General features: G+C 38.1%; 1 protein-coding gene across 9 annotated transcripts in view; it reads left to right on the forward strand.

Moving 5' to 3' along the window:
* The window catches only part of LOC106092407 (FERM, ARHGEF and pleckstrin domain-containing protein 1), a 265925-nt gene that overhangs the window by 106239 nt on the left and 133461 nt on the right, over positions 1-26225 (forward strand). For all 9 annotated transcript variants that reach the window (XM_059363710.1, XM_059363714.1, XM_059363705.1 and 6 more), the window contains one exon: positions 19812-21356. In XM_059363710.1, the coding sequence (XP_059219693.1) occupies positions 21123-21356 (234 nt within the window). In that variant the 5' untranslated portion in view covers positions 19812-21122. The remainder of the gene's footprint in view (positions 1-19811; positions 21357-26225) is intronic.

Genomic DNA, 26225 nt, shown 5'->3' on the forward strand with positions numbered 1-26225 from the left:
CTGCACCAATGGCAAATCTTCAAACTTGGCAAACGAGTGTGCCAACAAAGGCAGCAACAAATTCAGTTGCAGCAGCATCTTTGCTTGGAGTGTGAGTGAGACTAGCTCAACTAGAAAAATGGGTTCATTGCTATGCATTGAAAGCTGAAGACTTTTACAAATCTCTGCGCAAACAGGAAGCCGGGCGGAGGAGGAATGTCAATGTTTAACTGCCACACAAAATTAAAAAGACGAAATTCTGACAATGTCGCTTTGGTGGCTGGTGTCAACAGCAATGGCATTCACCCATCAGCCATTCATGCGCCGCCATTCACCAGGCCCCAACACTACTACTGCTGCTGCTGCTGCTGCATCATTAAGATAATCCTGTCGTGGCAAATGGGATTTTATTATAATGCTCCATAATTGTGTTGAAGCCACCAGGCGCACCAAAATAATGAAAATAATGATGAGGGCGGACGGCGTTTATGCTTTGGCTTAGTTCCTCAAATGTCTGGCTATCCTGTTTTTTCTTCTTTTGTGTGTCATGAACTACTTGAAAATGCATTGGCCTGTCTTGCAACTGCTATGGTGTTTGCAAAAAAAGAAAATGTTGACATTTCAGTAGAGTGATTTTCTTTTACATGGAAATTAAGACTTAAGAAAAACTATAAACGCTAAGAAATCAGGAAAGGGTAAGAAAGGCAACTTTTGCCCTAAACACCTGCAAGAGAGTCATTGGCAAAAGTTGGGGGTTTAGACCGCGCGTCATGCATTGGGTATATACTGGAGTTGCTATAATGCTATATGGTGTTGTGGTCTGGTGGACGGCACTTCAAAAGTCCAGCTACTGCTCAAAACTGAAACGGATCCAAAGCATGCCTTGTTTGTCCATCACAGCCGCACTGAGGACGATACCATCTGATGCAATGAATTTAATGTTACATCCTATGCCTCTGGATATTGTGGCTACCCAATTTGCAGCGACCACTGCCGTGAGGTTAAGGGAGCTTTCTTATTGGTCATGTGGCGGCTAAGGACACTGTGTTATACTTGATACAATATCCAATGTTCCAGGCAGTGTGGATTATACCCTACCTAAGCCGCTTTTTGATAAAAAGTACTGTACCACTATTCCTGATAGAACCGAATGGAACTACGATATCCCTGGTAACAGAAGTTACATAGACTTCTATACTGATGGTTCCAAACTGAACGACCAGGTGGGCTGTGGGGTGTACTCTAAATATCCAGAAAAGGTTACCCGACCACCGCAGTGTGTATCAAGCGGAGATCCTTGCAGTTAAAGCAGTGGTGGAATGGCTAAGATATTGGGTTGCCCAAAAAGTAATTGCGGATTTTTTAAAAGAAAGTGAATGCATTTTTAATAAAACTTAGAATGAACTTTAATCAAATATACTTTTTTTTTCTAAAGCAAGCTAAAGATAACAGCTGATAACTGACAGAAGAATAAATGCAATTACAGAGTCACAAGCTGTGAAAAAATTTGTCAACGCCGACTATATGAAAAATCCGCAATTACTTTTTGGGCAACCCAATATAATGTCATTACGACGATTGGTATCTTCTCAGACAGCCAGGCCGCCATTAAATTCCTGGAAAACGTATTTCTGAACACAAAAACCGCCCTCGACTGTTGCTGATCTCTCAACGAGATGACTGAACAGTTCAAAATTCACCTGTTCTGGGTGCCAGACCACATGGTTTTGAGATAGAGATATCCCAGGCAATTGTAAAGCGTATGAGCTTGGGAGACTAGCAACTACCCTTCACATTCCAGGCATACTGGAATCTGTGGGTATGCCTGTAACGACATGTAAGCTAAGTTTCCAGGTCCAGGCTTGAAGAGCAACGAATGATAGATGGTCACAAAGAGGGGGCTGTGAGCATTTCAAAATCTAGGCTTGAAAAGGTCTACCGCTTTGCTGTCACAGACGTCTCAGTCATTGTGTCCGTCATGACAGGTCTAATCGGAGAACATACTGACACACTGAAGGTTACCAGCAATGATTTTTGCAGAAGCTGTGAGGACATCGAAGAAAAAGAGACTATAGAACACCTTCTGTGTGTGTGTTCCGCACTAGTAGTCCGAAGGAGTTCCACTTTAGGTGCTCATTTCTTTGAGAACCTGTCTGATTTAGTGGTTGTGAACATTCGCAAGTTATTGGGCTTTTTAAAGCGATCTGGATGTGTTCCGCACTAGCAGTCAAAAGGAGTTCCACTTTAGGTTCTCATTTCTTTGAGAACCTGTCTGATTTAGCGAATGTGAACATTCGCAAGTTATTGGGCTTTTTAAAGCGATGTGGATGGTTCAACGGTAGGAACGAGAAGGCATCTTCCTTCTTCTGTTCCTGTGGTATCACAATGGCCGAAAACGTCTAAGTGAGTCTGATGGCAGACTGCCACTTAAACCTAACCCACCAACTCGGCTATCGAGGTACCATAATTCAATACTTAGTCGGATCCGAATAATGGGAAGTGTGTGCATCCACACTGAGGACAATTCCATTTGATGCACTAAGGATAATGCCACACTTACTGTCTCTCATGACAATGTATTGTGAAAAGAATCGTTCGCACTGAAATCTCGTTATCGTCGTGTCGCCTTTGGTCTTTAAAAGCTTATGTTATAACTCATCGGCTCCTGCTGCTTTGTAATTCTTTTAATGACTAACCCACGGTCAATGAGTAGCTCTTATTGCCATCTCTGCTTCGTCTTTGGTTTTTAATATCTCAGCTGGCAACCAATCGGCTGCTACTGCTTTGTTATTCTTTAGAGAAAGGAATGTTACTTTGGCATTCTAAGTTTAGAATAAGTGTAGCAAAATACTTAAAAATATGGGAGTCCCTATATCAATTCTTGAGCCAAGACAAAGAAAGAGAAGGAGAGAATGGGACGAAAACTATTGGGTTGCCCAAAAAATAATTGCGGATTTTTTAAAAGAAAGTAAATGGATTTTTAATGAAACTTAAAATGAACTTTAATCAAATATACTTTTTTATACTTTTTTTTCTAAAGCAAGCTAAAAGTAACAGCTGATAACTGACAGAAGAAAGAATGCAATTACAGAGTCGCAAGCTGTGAAAAAATTTGTCAACGCCGACTATATGAAAAATCCGCAATTACTTTTTGGGCAAAAAATTTCCCATATGCCCCAAGTGTGCCACACAGCAAATCTGCGCCTCCAAACACAAATTTCCTTATCACTGTTTTCACTCTTAAATATATCAAATGGCAACCCATCGGCTCTTGCTGCTTTGTTATTTTTCACTAGGACGTGTAAGTCCTAGATCGGACCATGACACTAGATAAAGGAAGAGAAGAAGAGATCGTAATTGAGCCAAAACTAGTCCAAAAAAAAAAATTAAATATTTCCTTAAAAATTCATTAGAAAAGCGAAACTTTACTTTGAAAACTTGCTGCTGTTGTATATATTGCCGCACAGCAGAGGTAGGAGGGGCAGTATAGTCCGACGACGGGGAAGCCGAAGGCCACGATGACCCACATCTGTCTATGTTCGCATAACACCTTGAAACATATTCAGTGCGACGCAAGGCCATAGCAAGATCGAAAATACATCTACTTCATGCCCTGGTTATACCTCACCGACAACGACCGATGATGGAGGCGGTTCTGGCAAACCGAACAAAACCAGGGTACGGAGTTCTTTTCAATCCCGGCACGGACGAGATTTACCTCTAGACTGAGATGCCAGCCCTTGCCGATTAAGGACTCATTCGGGTCAATCCGGTGTCTACCACTGGCTGCCATTAGATTCTATGGTCAGTGAATCTGTTTGGAGGGCGTTTTAAGTGTGTGGTGAATCCCCATACTCTTAATCACGAATGCAATATGTCCGATTTGGGTGGTCTGCGTCTCATTTCCAAACACTTGGTCCCATCAGATTCGTTTGTACTCTCCAATATCAAATATTTGAGTCCCATGATGTAGTGATTGGACATCCTACCACAAACTTTTGAACACCCTACTACAAATTTGGACACCAAATTTTTGGGTTACTATTGGGGTGCCCAAAAAGTAATTGCGGATTTTTTAAAAGTAAATCCATTTTTAATAAAACTTAGAATGAACTTTAATCAAATATACTTTTTTACACCTTTTTTTCTAAAGCAAGCCAAAAGTAACAGCTGATAACTGACAAAAGAAAGAATGCAATTACAGAGTCACAAGCTGTGAAAAAATTTGTCAACGCCGACTATATGAAAAATCCGCAATTACTTTTTGGGCAACCCAATATAAGAGTGTAAGGCCACCGTAGCGCAGATGTTAGCATGTCCGCCTATGACGCTGAACGCCTGGGTTCGAATCCTGGTGAGACCATCGGAAAAAATTTTCAACTGTGGTTTTCCCCTTCTAATGCAGTTGTGAGGTACTATGGCATGTAAAACCTCTCTCCAAAGAGGTGTCGCACTGCGACACGCCGTTCGGATTCGGCTATAAAAAGGAGGCCCCTTATCATTGAGCTTAAAACTTGAATCGGTCTGAACTCATTGATATGTGAGAAGTTTGCTCCTGTTTCTTAGTGGAATGTTCATGGGCAAAATTTGCAAATAAGAGTGTAAACAGATTTTCTCTTGATCACCCAATCAATCCCTGCGATTTGGCGTTTTTGAAAAGTGGGGATAAAGGAGGGGAGAGTCCCCCCATACCCAAATTTTCGCAGATATTTTCATCGAAATTGTTATTAAATTCCTTCTCGCGAACGTCTCTTTAGGTTAGGTTAGGTTGAAAAGAGGGTGCTAATAATAATACGCCCCATGCCACTATGCACATACACCTAAGCCATCAATCGGCTTCTTGTGCGCTTTAAAAACTAACAAACTAACCCCGAGAAAGAAAAAAAGAGTTTTGTGCTACTTACAAAATCCTTAACTGTTTTCCATGCCACTCCCCTTAGTTGCTTCATGTCTGATATTGTGTCTCCACGTAAACACCAATGTCTTTTAACCGCGAAAGCCCAGCAATGACTTAGGAAATGCTCAAACGTCTCATCACCTTCCCCACATGCCCTACATATGGTATAACTTGCTGAACCGATTTTACATAAGTGAGCTCGTAATCCTATGTATCCCCTTATGATACCGAAAGCTATACTGACCTCCTTCTTGCTTCCGTTCAGTAAAAGCCTTATCTTCTCAGGATCCGGATTACCCCAAAGGATTTTCGCCGTTCAACTGTTTTAAATACCTTAACTGGGACTGTGTCGACCCGTAAGGCTTCAGGTTAACCCAGTTTTTTGACAGCAGTCCCCTGTCCTTCACCACCAAATTGTCTGCCCTTTCATTTCCATTTACTCCGTTATGGCTCGGCAACCAAACGTTGCCGATTTTGCCATCCTCAGAGAAGGCGTTAAGCTCCTTCTTACACTACAAGACTGTACGTGACCTTACCCCCCCTGGTTGTTATTGCTCTTGTGGACATTTTACTGTCACACTCGACGCATTTGCATCACACCACCTCACACATTCCGGATCTCCGCCTGCTGGACCGTGTTATGGTCAGGCAGCCTAAAATAGATCTCAGTCCTTGGGTTCTCATTGTAGACCCCCAGGCCCACTCTGTTCTCTAGCTTTGATCCACCCGTGTAACATGATCTTCCAGATGGCAATATCAGGGTTCCGCCAGTTTAAGACTGTGGCGCCGCCAGCAGTGCCTCGCACTAGACCTTAAGTGTAGTCTCAGGTATCCGACCGGAAACCTTTTCCCTTCCGGCAGCCTAAAATAGATCTCAGTCCTTGGATTCTCATTGTAGACCTCCAGGCCCACTCTGTCCTCCAGCTTTGATCCACCCGTGTAACATGATCTTCCAGATGGCAATATCAGGGTTCCGTCAGTCTAAGACTGTGGCGCCGCCAGCAGTGCCTCGCACTTGACCCTAAGTGTCGTCTCAGGTATCCAATCGGAAACCTTTTCCCTTCCATCTCTATAAGGAACAGAGCAGAACAGGTTAGCATTTGCTCTTTATAGGCGAGTGAAGTGAATTATTCTATTCGCGGTGTCCAACGATAATAATGAACACTCTTAACCTAGTCGCTACGATACCCATTTTGTTTAAAGTTCTCCCACCACACACTATTACACATATTTGTGTTTAAAGTTCTCCCACCACACACTATTACACATATTTGTGTACGCGAACAAAAACATAAGCCCGTTACGCATACTAGCACAAGTGCCCAACACTGCTATAAAGTATTTTTTCATCGTCTTTACATTCTAAGCCAATGAAGTCATGTCCATATGGTTGTCTATGTGTTTGTCTGTCTGTTCGTCTGTGGACATCACGATAGCGCTCGATCGAATGAAGTTTTCCGCTTGAAAGTTTGCGCAGATATTTACTGATACAGGTGAGGCAAGGATTACAATTTGACCATATCCGTTCAGACTTGGACAAATCTCCCACATAAAACCGTCCTTCGACTTCCCTTCACGAACTCATAGAAATTTTGGTTTTTATGAGATTTGGAAAAAGTCTGTTATGTGAAGCATGTTTTTAACTTCCAACATTTACACCAAATCCCATCCAGATTGGTTCACAAATAGGTCTTGCGCCCATATAATCCGGTCTGGATTTATTGGGTTGCGCAAAAAGTAATTGCGGATTTTTTGAAAAAGGAAGTAAATGCATTTTTTATAAAACTTAGAATGAACTTTAATCAAATATACTTTTTTTACACTTTTTTCTAAGGCAAGCTAAAAGTAACAGCTGATAACTGACAGAAGAAAGAATGCAATTACAGAGTCACAAGCTGTGAAAAAATTTGTCAACGCCGACTGTATGAAAAATCCGCAATTACTTTTTGGGCAACCCAATACCTTCTGACCTGATTTTTCGCTGACCTGATTTTGTAAATTTTTCAGTTTGAACTCAAATTAACTCCCAAAAATGCAATCATGCACTAATTTTAAAGAACTTAAAGGTCTTAACGTCGATATTTTATATGAAAGTATGCCAAATTGTGCTGTGACCTGTATGTATATATCAGCCATTAATAATAATAACACAATATGTATAATCTTTCAATTGCCCAATGTGACACCATACCTCCAGTTATGTTTTTTTTTTTTTTTTTTTTTTTTGGGTAAGTGAGCTCATCTTTCGAACTTATCTTTTTAGAAGAGCACACAAAACTTGAGAATTTTTAAACGCTTGCAGCACCATAGAGTAAAATTTCACTTATTTAGATCAATTTGTTAAAACGTAGGGAAGGGGTCATAGTTCAGCAGCAGTGTTTTTTTTTGTTGTTCTATTAGAATTTCAGTTTTTCAAAAGCAAGGCAGCCAGCTTGCTATTCATCCATCATAATTTTTGTAGATAATATTTCATTAGTTCTAAATTTTACCCTCCACGAACGAAGAACTTAAACGAGACAAAACAAAAACCGTATGTAAGGCAAAATGTGAAGGTCATGTCAAAGAGTCATAGAATAGTATGATGATGCCTCGACAAGACTAGGGTGCTTGGTGGCAAAAAAGGTGGCATGAGGATTTGGAACAAATGATGACGATGATGGTGATGATGCTGCAGCTGAGATATGGATGTGGATGTGTTGCTGTTTAAACCTTCGATCATCTTTTAAGCCTAAAAATGGCTCAAAAAATAACTCACATGGAAAATGGCATGGAAAATCAATCATTATTTTGGAAAATTCAATTTTATGGCATTGAAAATCGTTATGGAAAATATTAAAAACTTTGAACGAAAAAAAAAAAAAAAAACAAGTAAAAGTGTGCTAAATTAGGCCTCCACCATGGATTGCATTTGTCAAATCCTTTGTCCGGTATCTCTTTATAGAACAAAGGATAATGGATACGAATTGCTAAGCTATTGGAGCTGTAACGGGTTATGGATCGATTCGAGCCGCACCTGGTTTGGAAGTTGGAGACCAGAGTGTAAGTGCAAAACTTCAGCCGAATCAGATAAGAATTTCGCCCTATGGAGGGTCAAGAAGTTAAATCGGGAGATCGGTTCATATTACAGCTATGTGAAGGTATGGACCGTTTCAGACTATATTTGGCACATGTGTTTAGGGTTATACAAAAAGTCACTGCGCAAAATTGCAGGCAAATAATAAAAGAACTGCGCCCTCTATGGGCTCAAGAAGTGCAAACGGGAGATTAGTTTATATGGTAGCTATATCAGAATTTAGATCGATTCAGGTCATACTCGTCATGTATGATGAAGGTCATTGAAGAAATCACTGTGCGGAATCGGAAGAACGGTTTATATGAGAGCTTATCAGTTTAAAGTCCAATTTTAACCTTACTTGGCACATCTGGTTAAAGTCGTAGAAATCGTCGTAGTCAAAATTTTAACCAATTTGGATAAGAATTGCGCCCTCTAGAGGCTCAAGAAGTATAATCAGGAGATCGGTTTATATGGGAGCTGTATTATGGTTAAAACTGATTGAGACCAAACTTGGCACATCTATTAAAAGCCATAGAAAACGTCATAATAAAAAATTCTAGCCAAATCCGATAAGAATTGTGCCCTCTACAGGCTCAAGAAGTCTAATCAGGAGATTGGTTTATATGGAAGCTATATCAGGTTTAAGACCGATTGAGACCTCACTTAGCACATGTGTTAAAATTCATAACAAACGTTCGAGTAAAAATTCCAGCTTAATCGGATAAGAATTGCGCCCTCTATAGGCTCAAAAAGTATAATCAGGAGATTGGTTTATATGGAAGCTATATCAGGTTTAAGACCGATTGGGACCTCACTTAGCACATCTGTTAAAATTCATAAAAAACTTCCGAGTAAACAATTTCTGCTAAATCGGATAAGAATTGTGCCCTCTACAGGCTCAAGAAGTCTAATCGGAAGATCGGTTTATATGAGAGCTATATCAGGTTTAATACTAATTGAGACCTTACTTGGCACATCAGTTAAAAGTCATAGAAAATGTCATAGTAAAAACTTTCAGCCAAATTGGATAAGAATTGCGCCCTCTAGAGGCTGGAGAAGTAATACAAGGAGTTCGGTTTATATGGGAGCTATATCCGGTTAAAACCTGATTTGAACCTTACTTGGCACATCTATTAAAAGCCATAGAAAATGTCATAGTAAAAAATTTCAGCAAAATCGGATAAGAACTGCGCCCACTAGAGGCTCAAGATGTATAATAATGAGATCGGTTTATATGGGAGCTATATCAGGGTTTAGACTGATTTAAAAGTCATAGAAAATGTCATAGTAAAAAATTTCAGCCAAATTGGCAAAGAATTGCGCCCCCTAGAGGCTGGAGAGGTGAAACAAGGAGAGGAGAAAAACCGATTTGAACCTTATTTGGCCATAGAAAATGTCATAGTTAAAAATTTCAGCAAAATCGGATAAGAACTGCGCCCTCTAGAGGCTCAAGATGTATAATAGTGAGATCGGTTTATATGGGAGCTATATCAGGGTTTAGACCAATTCAAGTTGTACTTTCCACTTATAATGGAGGCCATAGGAGAAGTCATTATGCACAATTTCAGCCAAATCAGATAAGAATTGCGCCCTCTAGAGGCTTAAAGCGTAAAATCGGGAGATCGGTTTATATGGGGGCTATAGGTTTAAGACCGATTGGGACATACTTGGCTCATCTATTAAAAGCCATAGAAAACGTCATGGTACAAAATTTTTTACCAAATTAGATAATAATTGCTCCCTCTAGAGGCTTAAAAAATCAAATCGAGAGATCGGTTTATATGGGAGCTATATCAAAACATGGGCCGACATGCTCCTTTTACAATCCCAACCGACCTACATTAACTGGAAGGATTTGTGCAAAATCTCAAGCGCTTAGCTCTACTCCTTCAAAAGTTTGCGTGCTTTCGACAGACGGACATGGCTATTTTGACTTAAAATGTCATGGCGATCAAAAATATATATACTCTATGGGATCTTAGACCAATTTTTCGATGTCTTACAGATGAATTGGCGAATTTAGTATATCCCCATCCTGTGGTGGAGGGTATAATAAATTTTAGTTTTCGATGCCAAGCAGCGGTTCTGTTGAGTTTAAGCAAGGCCAAATCGTAATACATTTTAGATTTTTTCCTAAATTTCAATTGTGGCCATTGCCTTCCTGATGGATATCTTCGGTGGAGCCTGCAGTCAAAGTAACTCTAAATAAACGGTGAAGTTAATAATCTATGAAGCGCTACAAATTCGTTAAACAGTTTGAAAAAACACTCCTGGTACCGATTTTATTACGACATAAATCTCCAAGCATAGTCTACTTCGTGGAAGACCTCACAAAATCCTTATTAGGTGCTCTTAACTCCCTCCTTTAATCCTCTTAGCTGGTGCAGAAATCATTGCTTGCCATATTTTCTAAACATAAACATTTCGGGAATTATGTTTAAGTTCATAATATACTTGCTGAAGATAGAAAGCGAACTAAAACCAATAAAAAACAATTTACTAGGTGCTATGTAATTGTTGAACTCGAAATAAACCAAAAAATTCATTAGTGTTATATGCAGTTAAATTTTTTCCCAGTTAAATTTTTTTTTGTCAAGTGAAAAGCGAACTAAAACCATTTAAGGAATTTTTAAACTCAAAATGAGTTAAAAGTTTTTAAGTGCTGTATGAAGTTAAATTATCCCCAATTTGAGGTTTTTAAACTATATCAGATTGACCTCTTGATCAACACTTTAGGGAAGAACTGTCAAAATCTATATTTGGGCCTTAAAAGACTCTACTCCTACATCCTTTTAACTTGCAGAAAAATCTCTGCCTGCAATGTTTTCCAAACGTTAACATATCCTTGTCTATGCTTAAATTCATAAAGCACTCGTGGAAAGTAAAAAGCAAACTAAATCCAATTAAAAACCATTACTAGCTGTTAAGAAATTATTGAACTCGAAATTAGCAAAAAACTCTATAGGTCTATATGAAGTTAGTTATTAAGCCCTTGGTATCAACACTCTATGAAAGTATTCCCAAAATCTATATTTGGGCCTCAAAAGTCTATACTTCCTATATCCTTTTAGTTTGTATAGAAATCATTGCCTGCAATGTTTTCCACACGTCAACATTTTGGTGTCTATTCTTCAGTTCATATCGTACTTGCGGAAGGTAAAAGGAGAACTAAGTCCAAGTAAAACCAATTTACTAGCTGTTACGGAATTGTTGAACTCTAAAATGAACAAAAAATTCTTTTTTCAAATTTAGGCTTTTCTATTTGAGTTTTTTCGAATTGAGGTTTTTTAAACTATATCAGATTGAGTCTTTGATATCAACACTTTATGGAGGAACTCTCAAAATCTATATTTCGGCCACAAAAGCTTCTACTTCATACATCCTCTTAGCTTTTAGAGAAATCGTTGCGTGTAATGTTTTCAAAACGTCAACATTTCGGTGTCTATTCTTAAGTTTGTAACGAACTTGTAAAAAGTAAAACGCTTACTAAAATTCCTGTGAGGAATTATTGAACTCGATATAAGTAAAATTACTTTAGGGCTATATGAAGTTAATTTTTTTGTTCGATATAGAGGGTTTTCAAACTATAGCAGATTGAGCCCTTGATATCAACACATCATGGAGGTAGACTCAAAATCTATATATGGTCCTCAAAAGCCTGTACCTTCGACATCCCCTTAGTTTATAGTTTGTATTCTTAAGTTTGAAACGAACTTGTGGAATGTAAAACGCTTACTAAAATTCCTGCAAGGAATTATTGAACTCGATATAAGTAAAACTACTTTAGGGCTATATGAAGTTAATTTTTTGTTCGATATTGAGGGTTTTCAAACTAGATTGAGCTCTTGATATCAACACTTCATGGAGGTAGACTCAAAATCTATATATGGTCCTCAAAAGCCTGTACCTTCAACATCCTCTTAGTTTGTAGAGAAATCTTTGCCTGCAATGTTTTCCAGATGTAAACAGATCGGTGTCTATTTTTAAGTTCATAACGTACTTGTAGAAGGTAAAAGGAGAACTTAAACCAAGTAAAAATAATTTACTAGGAACTGTTAATGTTACTCGAAATGAGCAAACTATAGCAGATTTAGTCTTTGATATCAACACTTTATGGAAGAACTCTCAAAATATATAGTTGGGTCTCAAAGGCTCCATCCTCTGAACTTGTTAAGAAATCGTTGCCTGTAATGTTTTCCAAACGTTTGCATTTAGGAGTCTATTCTTAAGTTCATAACGTACTTTTAGGTAAAAAAAAGTGAACTAAAGCCAAGTGAAAATTATTTCCTAGCTGTTAAAGAATTATTGAACTCAAAATGAGTAAAAAATTCTTTTGCATATATGAGGTTAAAATTTCCCAAAAACACATCTGAAATGTCGTCAACTTGAAGAATCCCTGATGTTGGATAATTTCCACGATGTTGGGTATACAAAAGTTTAGTCCAGCCAAACTTGATTCTGTTTTACTGGTTTGAATATTCCTTTTTATTGCTTTCAAGTGTATTTATTATTTATATTACTCCATTGAGGTTAGGAGTTTTTTTTTTATTTTAAAGAAATTCTATCAGGAATATGACACATACTCAAGATAAGGCATAACCACTTTTTTCATTGGATGCAAAGGAAAAAAATGTATTGGTTGCATCTAAAATAACTCAATACCGCGATGTGAAAGCCTTTTTTAGCTGACCTCAGTAAAAAGAAAACCAAATGCTTCAGTGCTGCCGATGCTGATGGTGGTGATGATAATGAAGACCACCTCCAGGCAGCTGCATACAAACTAGCACATATATAATAGATAAAAACTTTATTGCCATTCGTTAGAAATTTGATTCCAAAGATTATTTTTCTGTATGTTTTTTCTATCATCTAAATCACTGCCATCCAGAAAAAGAGAAATTATACCAACATATTTGGCCAAACAACTTTGAGGAGGAGCACGGCGAGATGCTTAGGTATCTAAGGCAATAGCCGGCTTGTAGTTGCTTGACACACATTGACATACATTAATGGCTGGGAATGGCTGCCAATACGAGTACGACTACGAGTATGTGGCCAATGTTGCTGCCGGCTATGAATTCCATCATACCATGTGAGCCTTTCATGGAGTATGCGTTGTTTTTTTTTTCTTGATTTGTAGCTTAGAAAGAAATGAGCAAAAATTCCTTTGGAAAAAATTCACAGAAAATAACAGATTAGTTATTGTTGGCTTAAGAATTTTCACATGTTGTTTTGTTAGCTATGGCAGCGTTGATGGTTATTTTACTGCTGCAAAACGTTGGAAAATTTTACTAGAAGTTTGTCTTAGGAGAAATGTTCATTAAAATTTTGTATTAAGAGAAAATTTCGTTAAAATTTGTACTGAATTTTTTTCTTTTTAGAAAATGTAACCTAAATTGTGTCATTAGGGAAAGTTTCATTAAATGTTTGTCTTTGGGGAAAATCTCATTTCGCTGAAATCATTTCCTTAAGGAAAATTTCCCATAAAGAAACGTTTTTAGATTTCGTTTTAATGGATAGCCCAATCCGTAAAGTGAGTAGATTCGGAGGCCTGTCCTGCCCATTATGACCCTGGTTAAAAAAAAGAAGAAAGGGAAAAAGAGTAGGTGAAAAAAATATGGTGATAAAAATACCCTGCCTCCTGCTTGAACCCAAAGGAAAGACAGGGAGATGACAAGATATGATAAATATAAGAATCTGCCTGAACTGGGCCCAGCCAAGAGCGCCGCGGCTTCCTTCCCTGTCTAATTCCTTTTACTTGAGGCCCATATTGTCATGGTTTGTTATAAAGACCTGATTGAGGATGTTTTTGGGGGTAAGATGACCTCTAGGTCAACGTGGATATCAAATTTGTGTTCTACACCAAAATACCTTTCTTTTGAGCCCTACCATGTTAAGTCCTGTATGAGGGGTGGTTTTTAGGGTGGGGTGGACCCCTGGACGCCTAGTATCGGAAGTAGAGCTAAAGCTGGGGGAACTTAGTAAGCTGAGGGCTGACACAGCTACTGCTCCATAGATGTAGAGGGTAGGCTGAGAAGGGTCTCAGACTACCTTTCGTCGGGACCGATTTCAGAGAGGCTTGCGGTGTTGATCTTAACATAGGCGGATTAAGATCCACACCGCCAACGGGTCTGTGGGCGATGTTGAATTTACAACCAGCCGAGGTATATATTCGAGGCTGTGACGCTTAGGTAGCGCTAAGGCTGGTGGATCTTAGTAAGCTGGGGGCGGACACCACTGCGGCCTGCGGCGGCCACTGCTCCGCAGATGTAGGGGGTAGGCTGAATAGCCTCTCAGACTACCTTTCGCCGAGACCGATTCAAGAGAGGTTGCTACGGATTCGCTTTTCCGGAAGGACGATGAGACCTAGATTTTCACTGATAGCAGTCTTGTCTCTGCACCTTTCACAGTTTCCTGGTTCGTATACTCTTCTCCACAGCTTTCCACCATACGTCAGCACTGGTCTCACAATGGCAGTGTACATCCAGTATATCTTCGGGTTGACTCTCACTTCCTACCGAACATTCTTCTGCGGGAGTAAAAGACGCACATCGCCTTCCGGTACTTTTCCTTCGTTTTCCTTTTCCGGGGAAGTTTCGAATCGAAGTCTGGTCCTAGGTATTTTGCCTTCTTTGACGACTACAGAGTCTGAAATCCGGTATTTCATATTTCAGAGTGAAGAGCACTACCTCCGTCTTGCTTGGGTAAGTCTCCAGCATATTTCTCGTAGCCTATCTCGATAGCCTCCACAATGACCTTTCCATAACTTTGCTGATCGTCGACAGAAAACTGCCTCGACTCAATAATACGAATCGAATTAATAGAGGACCAGAGATAGGTTGCCTCCTTTGGCAACTGCAGAGTGGTACCGTCCAAAGACGTGAGTCCGAAATCCGGTATTTTATAACTTCGATTGATGAGCACCAGTTTCGTCTTCCTTGGGTTAGTCCTCACACCATTTCTCGTAGCCCATCTCGATAGCGTCCACAGTGACTATTTCATAATTTCGCTGATCATCGACATAAATCTGCCTGCAATCAATAAGGCGACGTCGTCCCCATATGTGATCAGTCTCACGCCGTATCCGTTGAGATCCCATAGAAGTTCGTTTATCACAAGGCTTGTCACTTGTCACCCGCCTTCTGACCATACCTTCTCCCAAGTCTGCATTAATTATCCTGTTGCAAAGCATATTATCCGGCCCTCGGGAGATGCTCGGGTGGATCCCCTTGCGTTCCAGGGCGGCAACTTCCAAACATATCTCCATGTTGTTAAATGCCCCCTTAATATCAAGGAAGGCCTTCATCGTGTAATCTTTATGTTGGAGAAACATATCGAAAATTTTATCTTTAGGAGAAAATTTCTAGCAAATTTTGCTTTAGAGAAAATTTCAATGAAATATTCTCTTTGGAGAAAGTTTTATTGAAATTTTGTCCTTGGGGAAAATTTAATTGAAAATTTGTTTTTTGAGAAAATTTTATTGAATTTTGTTTTAGCCCACCCTATTGTCCCCATTCCCATTCCAAAAGCGATTTTTGATCCATTTACATAACTTTCCAGTTCTAGCTTATTTGATGTAGCCAATCAAAAGTTCGTTTTGGCCCTCTTTTAGTTCGTTAAACTTTTCTTTCTTGATTTCCTTTGTGATTGATATCCCGCTGTTGTCAACTTTAGAATATGTTTTTAAGGAGTTTATAGCTAGCTAGCGACTTTTTCTTATTGTTTTTATGAACAGAGTGCATGGATGGATGGATGGATCACTTGCAGCAGCATCTGCAACTACAACGTTTAGTTGTTATTCATTCTGATGGTGCTGCATTGTTTTCATAGTTGTTGTTGTCATCCACCAGCATCTTGGTGGATGACATCTTTGCTGGGGGAGTAAGTAGCAAAGAAGAGACGCAACGAAACTATGCCACGTCAATCATCAAGACGAATCAAGAGAAAGAACGCCATGCTGCTTCTTAGATATGGTGGTGCAATCTCCTCTTTTACCGCTGCTAAGAGGATTCCTCTTAACATCGAGGATACTTAAAAGAAAAGTTTTGCAAAAAAAAAAAAAAAAACAAGAAAATATGAGCGATTGGAGAAAGTTTTAGGAGAGTTTTTTTGATGTTGTCGCTAGTCGACATGTTTTTTTTATGTACTTTTCTATTAATATTACAAGTTGAAGAGATTTTTTTCTGGTACATAAAATTTGAATATGTATAAAATTTAATAAACATTTCCAACAACTTGTGAAAATAAATTTAAATGGCAGGAAAGAGAAACTGTAAATGAAAAAGGATGTTAAAAGGTTTCCTTGGGAAATATGTCTTATCGGTTTACAAAAATGTACTTTGTAATAAGGTTTTCTTATTGCCATGAAGTCATAGGGTGCGTATGATGTATGCTGTATGCATTTTATTATAACTCATACGCACTACTGTACGTTCCACTTCCCAATGAAGAGTTGAGTAGTTAAGCGTTGAGGTCATAGGGTGCGTATGATGTATGTTGATTGTGTTTTCTCGGTGACCTAAATGTACAGAATTCGTTCAGAAGTCTGTACTAAAATTCGGCAAAATCATCCGAATTCGGATCGGAAGTCTGTGCGAATTTTTAACGAAAAATATATGGAGTGGAAATGTGGGAGGAAAATTTGTTTTGCTTTTGCCGGCACTTCGCACCGAATTCTGACAGAATTCTGAACCAAAATTATGAGAAATTCGGAAGGACATTTAGAGTCGTCTTTAAGACTACTGGCCGAATTCTGATGTTGAGTCTTAATGAATATGGATGTGTTTTTCGACTTGTCTTATTGATTTCTGACCATATTCTGCAATAAAAGTTTGTAGAACTCGGATGTAAAAAAATCCTGTTCGGTCTCAGCTATGAAAAGGAGATTCTTAAGGGAATGTTCAAGAAGAAATTTGCAAAATTTTCCGAATCGTCGGAAAACACATTCGAATACTGTAAGAATTCTTCCAGAATTCGGTTGGAATTGGATAAGCAAGTCGGAAATGCTTATCGAATTCCAACCGAATTGTGAAAAAATTCTTCCAGTATTCGAATGTATTTTCCGAATTACTTCTTGAACATTCCCCAAAGAATCTCCTTTTTATAGCCGAGTCTGAACAGGAGAATTTTTTACATGGCATAGTACTTCACAAATGTCACCAACATAGAATAACCACGACCGAAAGTGTTTTCTGATGTTCTCGTCAGGATTCGGATCTAGGCACTAAGCGTCCTAGGCGGGCATGCTAATCTCTGTGCTATGGTGGCATCCAACGTTTCACAAACAAAAATACGCAAACAAGCAAGCAAGACAAAATCATTTGACAACGCTCAGAATTCTTTCCGAAGTGTCGGGAAAAATTTCTAGCACCAAAAAATCCGACACAGAGTTCAGAATTCATTTCGAATTCCATCAGAACTGGCAGGGCAGGGCCTATGACGCTGAACCCCTGGATTTTCAGCGGTGGTTCTCCCCTCCTAATGGTGGCAACATTTGTGAGGTACTATGCCATATAAAACTTCTCTCCAAAGAGGTGTCGCTCGGACTCGGCTATAAAAAGGAGCCCGCTTATCATTGAGCTTAAAAAACTTGAATCGGACTGCAATCAGTGAGAAGTTTGCCTCTGTTCGTGGTATGTTCATGGGCAAAATTTGCAATTTGCACGTCGTTGCACTTTTTTTTTGTCACTATGGGAAAATGCTTGACGCATGTGATGAGTACGTCTCTCGTCTTATGCCGGACTCCGTTATCAACGGTACCGGCTAAAAACCCACACTGTGGCACCACTGGGGATTAATTCCACCTCGAAACCGCTTTCCCATTACTTCGAGCTGGACCCCATATCTGATGATTATGCATATCATTGTCATTGTAAATGCGTCCAGATCTCCACATTCATACTCTACGCCGCTGCGTGCAGGTCTAACTTCTTCCTCCGCAGTACTTGTTCGGCGTATCTTATGAGTGTTTCCATGACGAAATGGCAGAATGTACTGACAACTTTTCACTTGCACAAATATTATTATCTAGTGCTGCCAAGCCGAAGAACTTTACTGATAACAAGTAAAAGTGTGCTAAGTTTACCCGGTCCGAATCTTGGGAACCCACCATCATGGATTGTGCTAAAATATGGAAGCTATTTCTGGTTATAGACCGATAGGTGTTGAAAGTCATGAGAGAACACTATATGCAAAATTTCAGCCAAATCGGATAAAATCGCAGCTTGTAAGGGCTCAAGAGATCAAATTGAGAGATCAGTTTACATGGGAGCTGTATCAGATTCTTTAGTTGTTGAAAGTCATAGCAGAACATTATGTGGAAAATATCAGCCAAATCGAGGAAAAATTGCGGCTTGCAGGGGCAAAATTTCAGCCAAATCGGATAAAATCGCAGCTTGTAAGGGCTCAAGAGATCAAATTGAGAAATCGGTTTATATGGGAGCTGTATCAGATTCTTTAGTTGTTGAAATTCATAGCAGAACATTATGAGGAAAATTTCAGCAAAATTGGACAAAAAATGCAACTTTCTGCGGCTCAGGAGGTCAAATTAGGAGATCGGTTTTTATGAGAGCTATATGAGGTTCTTGACTGATTTAAACACTACTTGGCACAGATGTTGGAAGTCATAACAGAACACCACGTGTAGAATTTCAGCCAAATCGGACAAAAATTGCGCCTTGTAAGGGCTCAAGAAGCCAAATCAGGAGAACGGTTTATATGGGAGCTATATGAGGTTCTTGATTGATTTTAAACGCATTCGGTTTATATGAGAGCTACATCCAGATCTAATATGGCCCATTTGCAATCCTTAATGACCTACATCAATGGGAAGCATCTGTGCAAAATTTCAAGCGGCTAGTTTTATGCGTTCGACCTCTATCGAGATTTCGAGAGACGAAAGGACGGACGGACATGGCTAGATCGACTCAGAATGTCGAGACGATCAAGAATATATATGCTTTATGGTGCCTTTGACAAATATTTCGAAGTGTTACAAACGGAATGACTAGATTAGTATACCCACATGCTATAGTACTGAAAATTTTGCCCATGAACATTCCACTAAGGAATAGGAGCAAACTTCTCACATATCAATGAGTGCAGTCCGATTCAAGTTTAAGCTCAATGATAAGGGGCCTCCTTTTTCTAGCCGAGTCCGAACGGCATGCCGCAGTGCGACACCTCTTTTGGAGAGAAGTTTTACATGGCATAGTACCTCACAAATATTGCCAGCATTAAAAGGGGAAAACCTCCGCTGAAAATTTTTTCTGAAGGTTTCGCCGGATATGAACCCAGGCGTTCAGCGTCAAAGGGGAACATGCTAACCTCTGCGCTACGGTGGCCTGATTTTACCGCCTATAGTGGTGGGGGTAAAAATCATCCTTAATGTATTTACTTTGTAGGGTCGGCATTGCATATTTCGATACTTTTGCAACAGATGTGACAGTTTTTACCTACCCGTTTAGCCAAAAAAGAGCCGTGCCGCTGAACACAATTTTTCGATAAAATAGTGGATACCAATAAAGTTCAAAGATTTTCAGTCGTTGCTCATTTGTCAGTGTCTTCATGATGAAATGGCAGAGTATACTGAACACTTTTCACTTCCACAAATGAAGTTTGGACACAATTATAAACCAGTGCTGATAACTCGAATAACTTAACTCATAAAAAAATCATCCTTTATGTACTTTGCAGGGTTGGCATTGGATATTTCGATGTTTTATAAAGGGAAAGACAAAATGCATACAACCCCCACCCTCCCATCACATGGGTGGGTGAATAAAAATCCATTAACCTGACATGTTCTATAGCAAACTTATTTTAAAACTTTTAAAAAATCTTCTTGTTTAACCAAATTTCTTGTTCTTCTTCTCTTTGCAGAGTTTAATGTATTCCTTTTATTCACTGCAATGCAAGCTGTGTGTTAAAACAACAACAAAATAAGGATTTACAACGACAACTCTTGCATCGGTGATGACAAAGTCAACAACGAGATGTGGAGTTTTCGATACAGTGAAAATTTACGACAAGCTACGAAACGAAAGCCAACACTTGAACACCATCACGACCACCAACATCAGCAACAGCAACAACAACACTACCAACATCCTCACCAGCAGCAAGTGCAGCACGTAATCTGGATCAAGACTTCTTAAGAGCAAACAGAAGAAGAAAAAAGTCAATGAATAGCAGCATTTTTGCGATACAAAATACAAGTGAAGCAATTCCAATTCAATTTTCCAAACAATTCAAATCAAACAATTCCCTCGCCTCAGCACTTAAAACCCGCCCACCACTCTGAACATTGCATTTCTCACACACATAGAGAGAGGAAGTTATATGAGGAGACCAGCAGCAATAATAACAACAACAACAACAAGAGCAATAGAAGCCAACTGTTCAGCATACCTAAAACCAACAAAAAAGAGCAACAACAAAATTCCTTTTGAAAAGGCAATCGTAGAACCATTTCGTTTTGTTTTTCCACCCATCAACTCTAGCAACAGCAGGCAAAACAAAAACAAAAACAAAAAACACTATTCTCAGTTTATGTTGGCTTTTGCATGTAACATTTGAAGAGCTGCTCCCCACGTCACTCACATAAACACTCGCCCTAACACAACGCTTTAGTATGAGACACCCACACATAGTGGTGAAGAGAATTGTGTAAAAAAAACATTTAGTCGGTCTAGCAGCAAAAGAGGTGGTAGGCATCTCAAGCAACAACAATAACAACACTAGGCTTATAGCCTCCTCTCACACACTGCTGCCGAAATTTTCTCTTTTCATTAGGCATTTAAATGTAACAAACATTCCAAGTGTTTTGTTTCTGTTGGTGTTTCTTTTTTGCCCTAATGTTGTATATGGAATGTCTTTTGGAAATTTAGGCCTTTTAAACTTCATACAGCAGCAACAACAACAATAATAATAAACCACAATATAATAAAAAAAAGACAACGCTTGTGTTCAAACAACAACTAAAAAGCTTTAAGCTCCTTTGCATTTAAACTTCCTTAGTCATCGTTCACCACGTTTCATCCTTGATATTTATCCATACCTATAGCTGCATACAACGACTCCTGCATCCCAGTTTCGGTCGCTGTCTTTGCTGTTGTTGTCGTCGTCGTCGTCGTCCTAGGCGTATTTAGCTTACTACGATTCCATAGCAAAGCCTGCAAATTGTTGTACAAAATGTCTTTGGTTGAGCGGTCGAAAGTGGGTGGTGGCGGCGGCGGTGTTGAATTGGGCGGCGGCAGAGATACCGATGAGTGTTACATGGTAGGCGGCGGTTCCAATATGAAACATTCGCTAAGCACACCGTCTGGCGTTGATGGTACCCCCTCCACACCCCGCCATCGTGGTGGTAAAAAGTTAACGGTACGAATACAGATGTTGGATGATACTGTGACAATATTTCAAGTACAGGTGAGTGAGAAACCGTTTTTTGTTTTTGATTTGTTTTTTTTTTTTTTAGTTGGTGTTTTGCGTTTCCCTACAAACGAAGGTGCCATAAATTTATTATGGGGAAAGTTATAATTTGATAAGGCACCAAATGTTACAAATTTGCTTATATTGGCAAATTTGATTTGTGTGCTTAATAGTTTGGCGAAAAAGGTAAAGGTTCAATGAGGTTGTTGGGAAAAGACTTAAATAGTAGATTGAGAACATTTAGTTGAGATTTTTTTTAATTTAAAAGTCTATGAATTAATCGAAAATATTAAATATTAAACGACGCACTTCGAGTGTGAATATTTGACAGCAGTAGTTCTGCTGTTATAGCAAAATGTTTGTAATTTCAGATCAGCAGGGTTCCTGCTAAAAAGTATGTTGTTTGCTGAAAATGTCTGCCGTTTAATTTTTACTCGGGTCGTTAAGAGGAGAGTAAATTAGAATAAATTGAAATAAAATAAAAAATGAAATAAAAAAATAAAATGAAATAAAACAAAAAATAGCGCATTAAGTCTAGCATGGCCTTTAACTTTATGAAGTGCATTTGTTTGTAACACCTAGAAGGAAGAGAGATAGACCCATTGATAAGCATACCGATCAACTCAGAATCTCTTTCTGATTCGATTTAGCTGTGTCCGTCTGTCTGTCCATCTCTCCATGTTAATTTGTGTACAAACTACAGGTTGCAGTTTTCATCCGATCGTCTTCAAATTTGGTACATACATATTTTTCGGCCTAGAGACAGAACCTTTTGAAATTGGAAAAAATCGGTTCAGATTTAGATATAGCTCCCATATATATGTTCGTCCGATTTGCAGTAATAATGCAATAAAATGGTCATTTGTTAACCGATTCTCTCGAAATTTGGCAGGAAGGATTTTCTTATGACTCTCGACATTAACTTAGAATGAACTTCTAAAAAACTTAGAATGAACTTTAATTAAATATACTTTTTTTACACTTTTTTTCTAAAGCAAGCTAAAAGTAACAGCTGATAACTGACAGAAAAAAGAATGCAATTACAGAGTCACAAGCTGTGAAAAAATTTGTCAACGCCGACTATATGAAAAATCCGCAATTACTTTTTGGGCCCGATTTTCACTCCTAAACCTACTACAAGGGCATTTATTGACCAATCTACCCAAAACTTTGTACATCGCTTTCCTTGACGACTTTTACAATATCTATAAAGTTTGCTTGAAATCGGTTCAGATTTAGATATAGCTCCCATATATATGTTCGTCTGATTTGCAGTAAAAATGCAATAAAATGATCATTTGTTAACCGATTCTCTCGAAACTTGGCAAGAAGGATTTTCTTATGACTCTCGACATTACTGGTGAATTTGGTGGCGAAATTTGGTGGCGGTTCAGATTTAGATATAGCTCTCATATATATATATATCGCCCGATTTTCACTCCTAGAGCCACTGCAAGGGCATTTATTGACCAATCTTGCCAACATTTTGTACAACGCTTTCCTCGACAACTTTTACGATATCTTAAAAGTTTGCTTGAAATCGGTTCAGATTTAGATATAGATCTCATATATATGTTCGTCCGATTTGCAGTAAAAATGCTATAAAATGGTCATTTGTTAACCGTTTTTCCCGAAATTTGGCAGGAAAGATTTTCTTATGAATCTCGACTTTACTGCTGAATTTCAAAAAAAATTGGTTCAGATTTAGATATAGCTCTCATATATAAATATCGCCAGATTTTTACTCCTAAAGCCACTGCAAGCGCATTTATTGACCAATCTTCCCAAAACTACAACGCTTTCCTCCATAACTACCACAATATCTGAGAAGTTTGTTCCAAATCGGTTCAGATTTAGATATAGCTCCGATATATATGTTCGTCCGATTTGCAGTAATAATGCAATTAAATGATTGTTTATTAACCGATTCTCTCGAAATTTGGCCGGAAGAATTTTCTTATGACTTTGGACATTACTGGTGAATTTCATAGAAATCGGTTCAGATTTAGATATATCTGTCATATATGTATATCACCCGATTTTCACTTTTAGAGCCACTTTTAGCGCATTTATTGACCAATCTTTTCAAAAATTTTGTACAACGATTTCCTCGACAAATACCACAATATCCGAGAAGTTTGTTCCAAATCGGTTCAGATTTCCGCCCGACTATATGCCCCTCCATTTTGGTTTTTCTTTGAGGAGCCAACACGTCCGCTCACCCAACGGATACTTAAATGTTCTGAGGTTTTATTAGGCAACGCCTATATTTTGCCTATCTCTAGTAATTTTAAATCTTTAAGACAATTGGTAAAGTGGAAACCACAACTCCCCATTTTCGCCCCCATTCCATTTGGCATCTTACGGAAACAAAATAAAGAAATTAATTTCGGTTGGTTTTTCATTTACTTTAATGTGATCATGAGTTTTGGAACAGTTCCAAAACAAAAGGAAGCAGAAATGGAACTTTGCTGAGTTTTTTTTTTTGTTATTCATTCTTCTTTCTTTTAACTCCCTGCATAATTTAAAGGCCTGTTGTACATGCCAAAAAGGATTTTTGTGGGGGCTCTTTTCCTGAGAGAAATTTCTTCTGCAACCATAGAAGAAAATAAAACAAAATAACAAAAAAAAAAAAAAGTTGTTGAGCTAAGAATGTAAAGAAACTTAATTTTTTACAGACCATACTGCAATCGGTGGCAGTCGTCGTCGTCTGCTGCAACACCATCACCACAACCACCAGCACCACCATGACGACGGCCAGTGGCACCATTAGGAGCACCTAGACTGCTACTGCTTCAGCCTACGGAAATGTAGAAAGGGAATAGGTTGTTTCAACAACAGCTCCATAGTTTCTTATGTTTGAGAGCATCCACCCATTGCCGATTCTGATGTTTATGGTTGGGAGGTTGAATGGTGGAATGGATGCTGCTTCTCTTTGGGCTACTGCTGGCTGGTTGTGCCATGGCACCAGCATTTGGTCATGTAGCATTTAGGCTTTAAACATTTTTCAGAACATTTTTTTTTCAACTTACAGGGCAAATAAAACATGCTAGAATAGGTATGGGGTATTCAACTACAATATTAACTTTTCATAAACTCTCAAAAGTTTTAAATTTGGGGAGTTGTAAAAACTTTTTGAAATTTATGTGATTATGTGATTTCTACATTGGACTTTACAAATTTTTCAGAATTTTTTTTTTTTTCTAACATGCTAGAGTAGGTATGGGCTATTCTATTACAAAATAAATATAATTAAAATATAGCAAATTGTCAAAATTTTTTTGAAATTTTTTTGAAAGGATATGGGATATTCTGGAATAGGTATGGGGTATTCCGTTACAAAATAAATCTAATAAAAATTTTAAAATAAAATTCAAATATAGCAAATGGTCAAAATTTTTGAAATTTTTGTTATTTAGAAAATTTTCAACATTTATTTTTTTTTTTGCTTACTCATATGGAAAGCCCCACATATGACTCTCTGCATAAGGATATATGAAAACAGACAAGCATGGGCTATTCTATTACAAAATAAATATAATTCAAATATAGAAAATTGTTAAAATTTTTTAAAGAATAGGTACCCCATACCTATTCTTTATTCTGGAATAGGTATGGGGTATTCCGTTACAAAATAAATCTAATAAAAATTTTAAAATAAAATTCAAATATAGCAAATGGTCAAAATTTTTGAAATTTTTGTTATTTAGAAAATTTTCTACATTTATTTTTTTTTTTTTTGCTTATTTGTATGGAAAGCCCCACATATGACTCTCTGCATAAGGATGTGTGAAAACACACAGGTATGGGCTATTCTATTACAAAATAAATATAATTCAAATATAGCAAATTGTCAAAATTTTTAAAAGAATAGGTCTGGGGTATTCTAGAATAGGTATGGGGTATTCCATTACAAATTAAAACTAATAAAAATTTAAAAACAAAATTCAAGTATAGCAATTTATCAAAACCTTTGGATATTTCTGTTATTTAGAAAATTGTCTCCATTTATTTTTTTTTTTTGCTTATTCGTATGGAAAGCCCCACATATGACTCCCTGTATAAGGATGTATGAAAACACACCCAAAAAACCCACCGCATAGATGAACTGTTCTCCTTTTTGCTCCTTTATTGTCTTTTGTTTTCTTTTTTCTTTTTCTAAAACTTGCCACATAATTAAAATATACTCCGCTTCTCACTGCCTTTCTTTTTGGGTACTTTGATTTATTGCCAAAAAAAAGCGAAGAGACATTGTGGTAATACTACCCCACAACCTCATGCTTCTATTCCCGTCATCATCATCCTCATCATCTTGGCTTTGGACACAACCGTCCTGTGCGCTTTGGCAATTATTTACGAGTTCGTTAACTTGTTGGAAGTTTTGAAAAATACGTGTTAAACATAACAACTTCCGCTAGGCTGGACATAAGGCACAAACAACAACAGCAGCAACAACAACCTCCCATATTAGAAAAAACTTTTTGTGGCCTTTATTTCATTCATTCATTGCCGATTGCTCGACCATAACATTGCAGTGGAATGTGGCTATGGCTGTGTAAAAATCCTTGGCTATGGAAATAAATGCAACTATGTGTTGCAACTATTGGAAGGGGAGTGGGGAATATGTTTCCCTATAATGCTTAGCAAATAAGATTAGAATTCATTGGTTTGGATCAAACCAAAATGAATGAAATTCTGCTCAAACCATTTTGCCAAAAAATTGATTCTGAATAGACAATTTTTACAAAATTTTGAGCAAAAATTGATTTTCATAAAAAATTTTGTACAAATTTTAAGTTTACGAAAATTGTGTCTAAATTACGATTTTCATAGAAATTTTTGTCAAAATTTGATTTTAATAGAAAA

This window comes from Stomoxys calcitrans, chromosome 2, assembly GCF_963082655.1.
Source record: "Stomoxys calcitrans chromosome 2, idStoCalc2.1, whole genome shotgun sequence".
Classification (NCBI taxonomy): Eukaryota; Metazoa; Arthropoda; class Insecta; order Diptera; family Muscidae; genus Stomoxys; species Stomoxys calcitrans.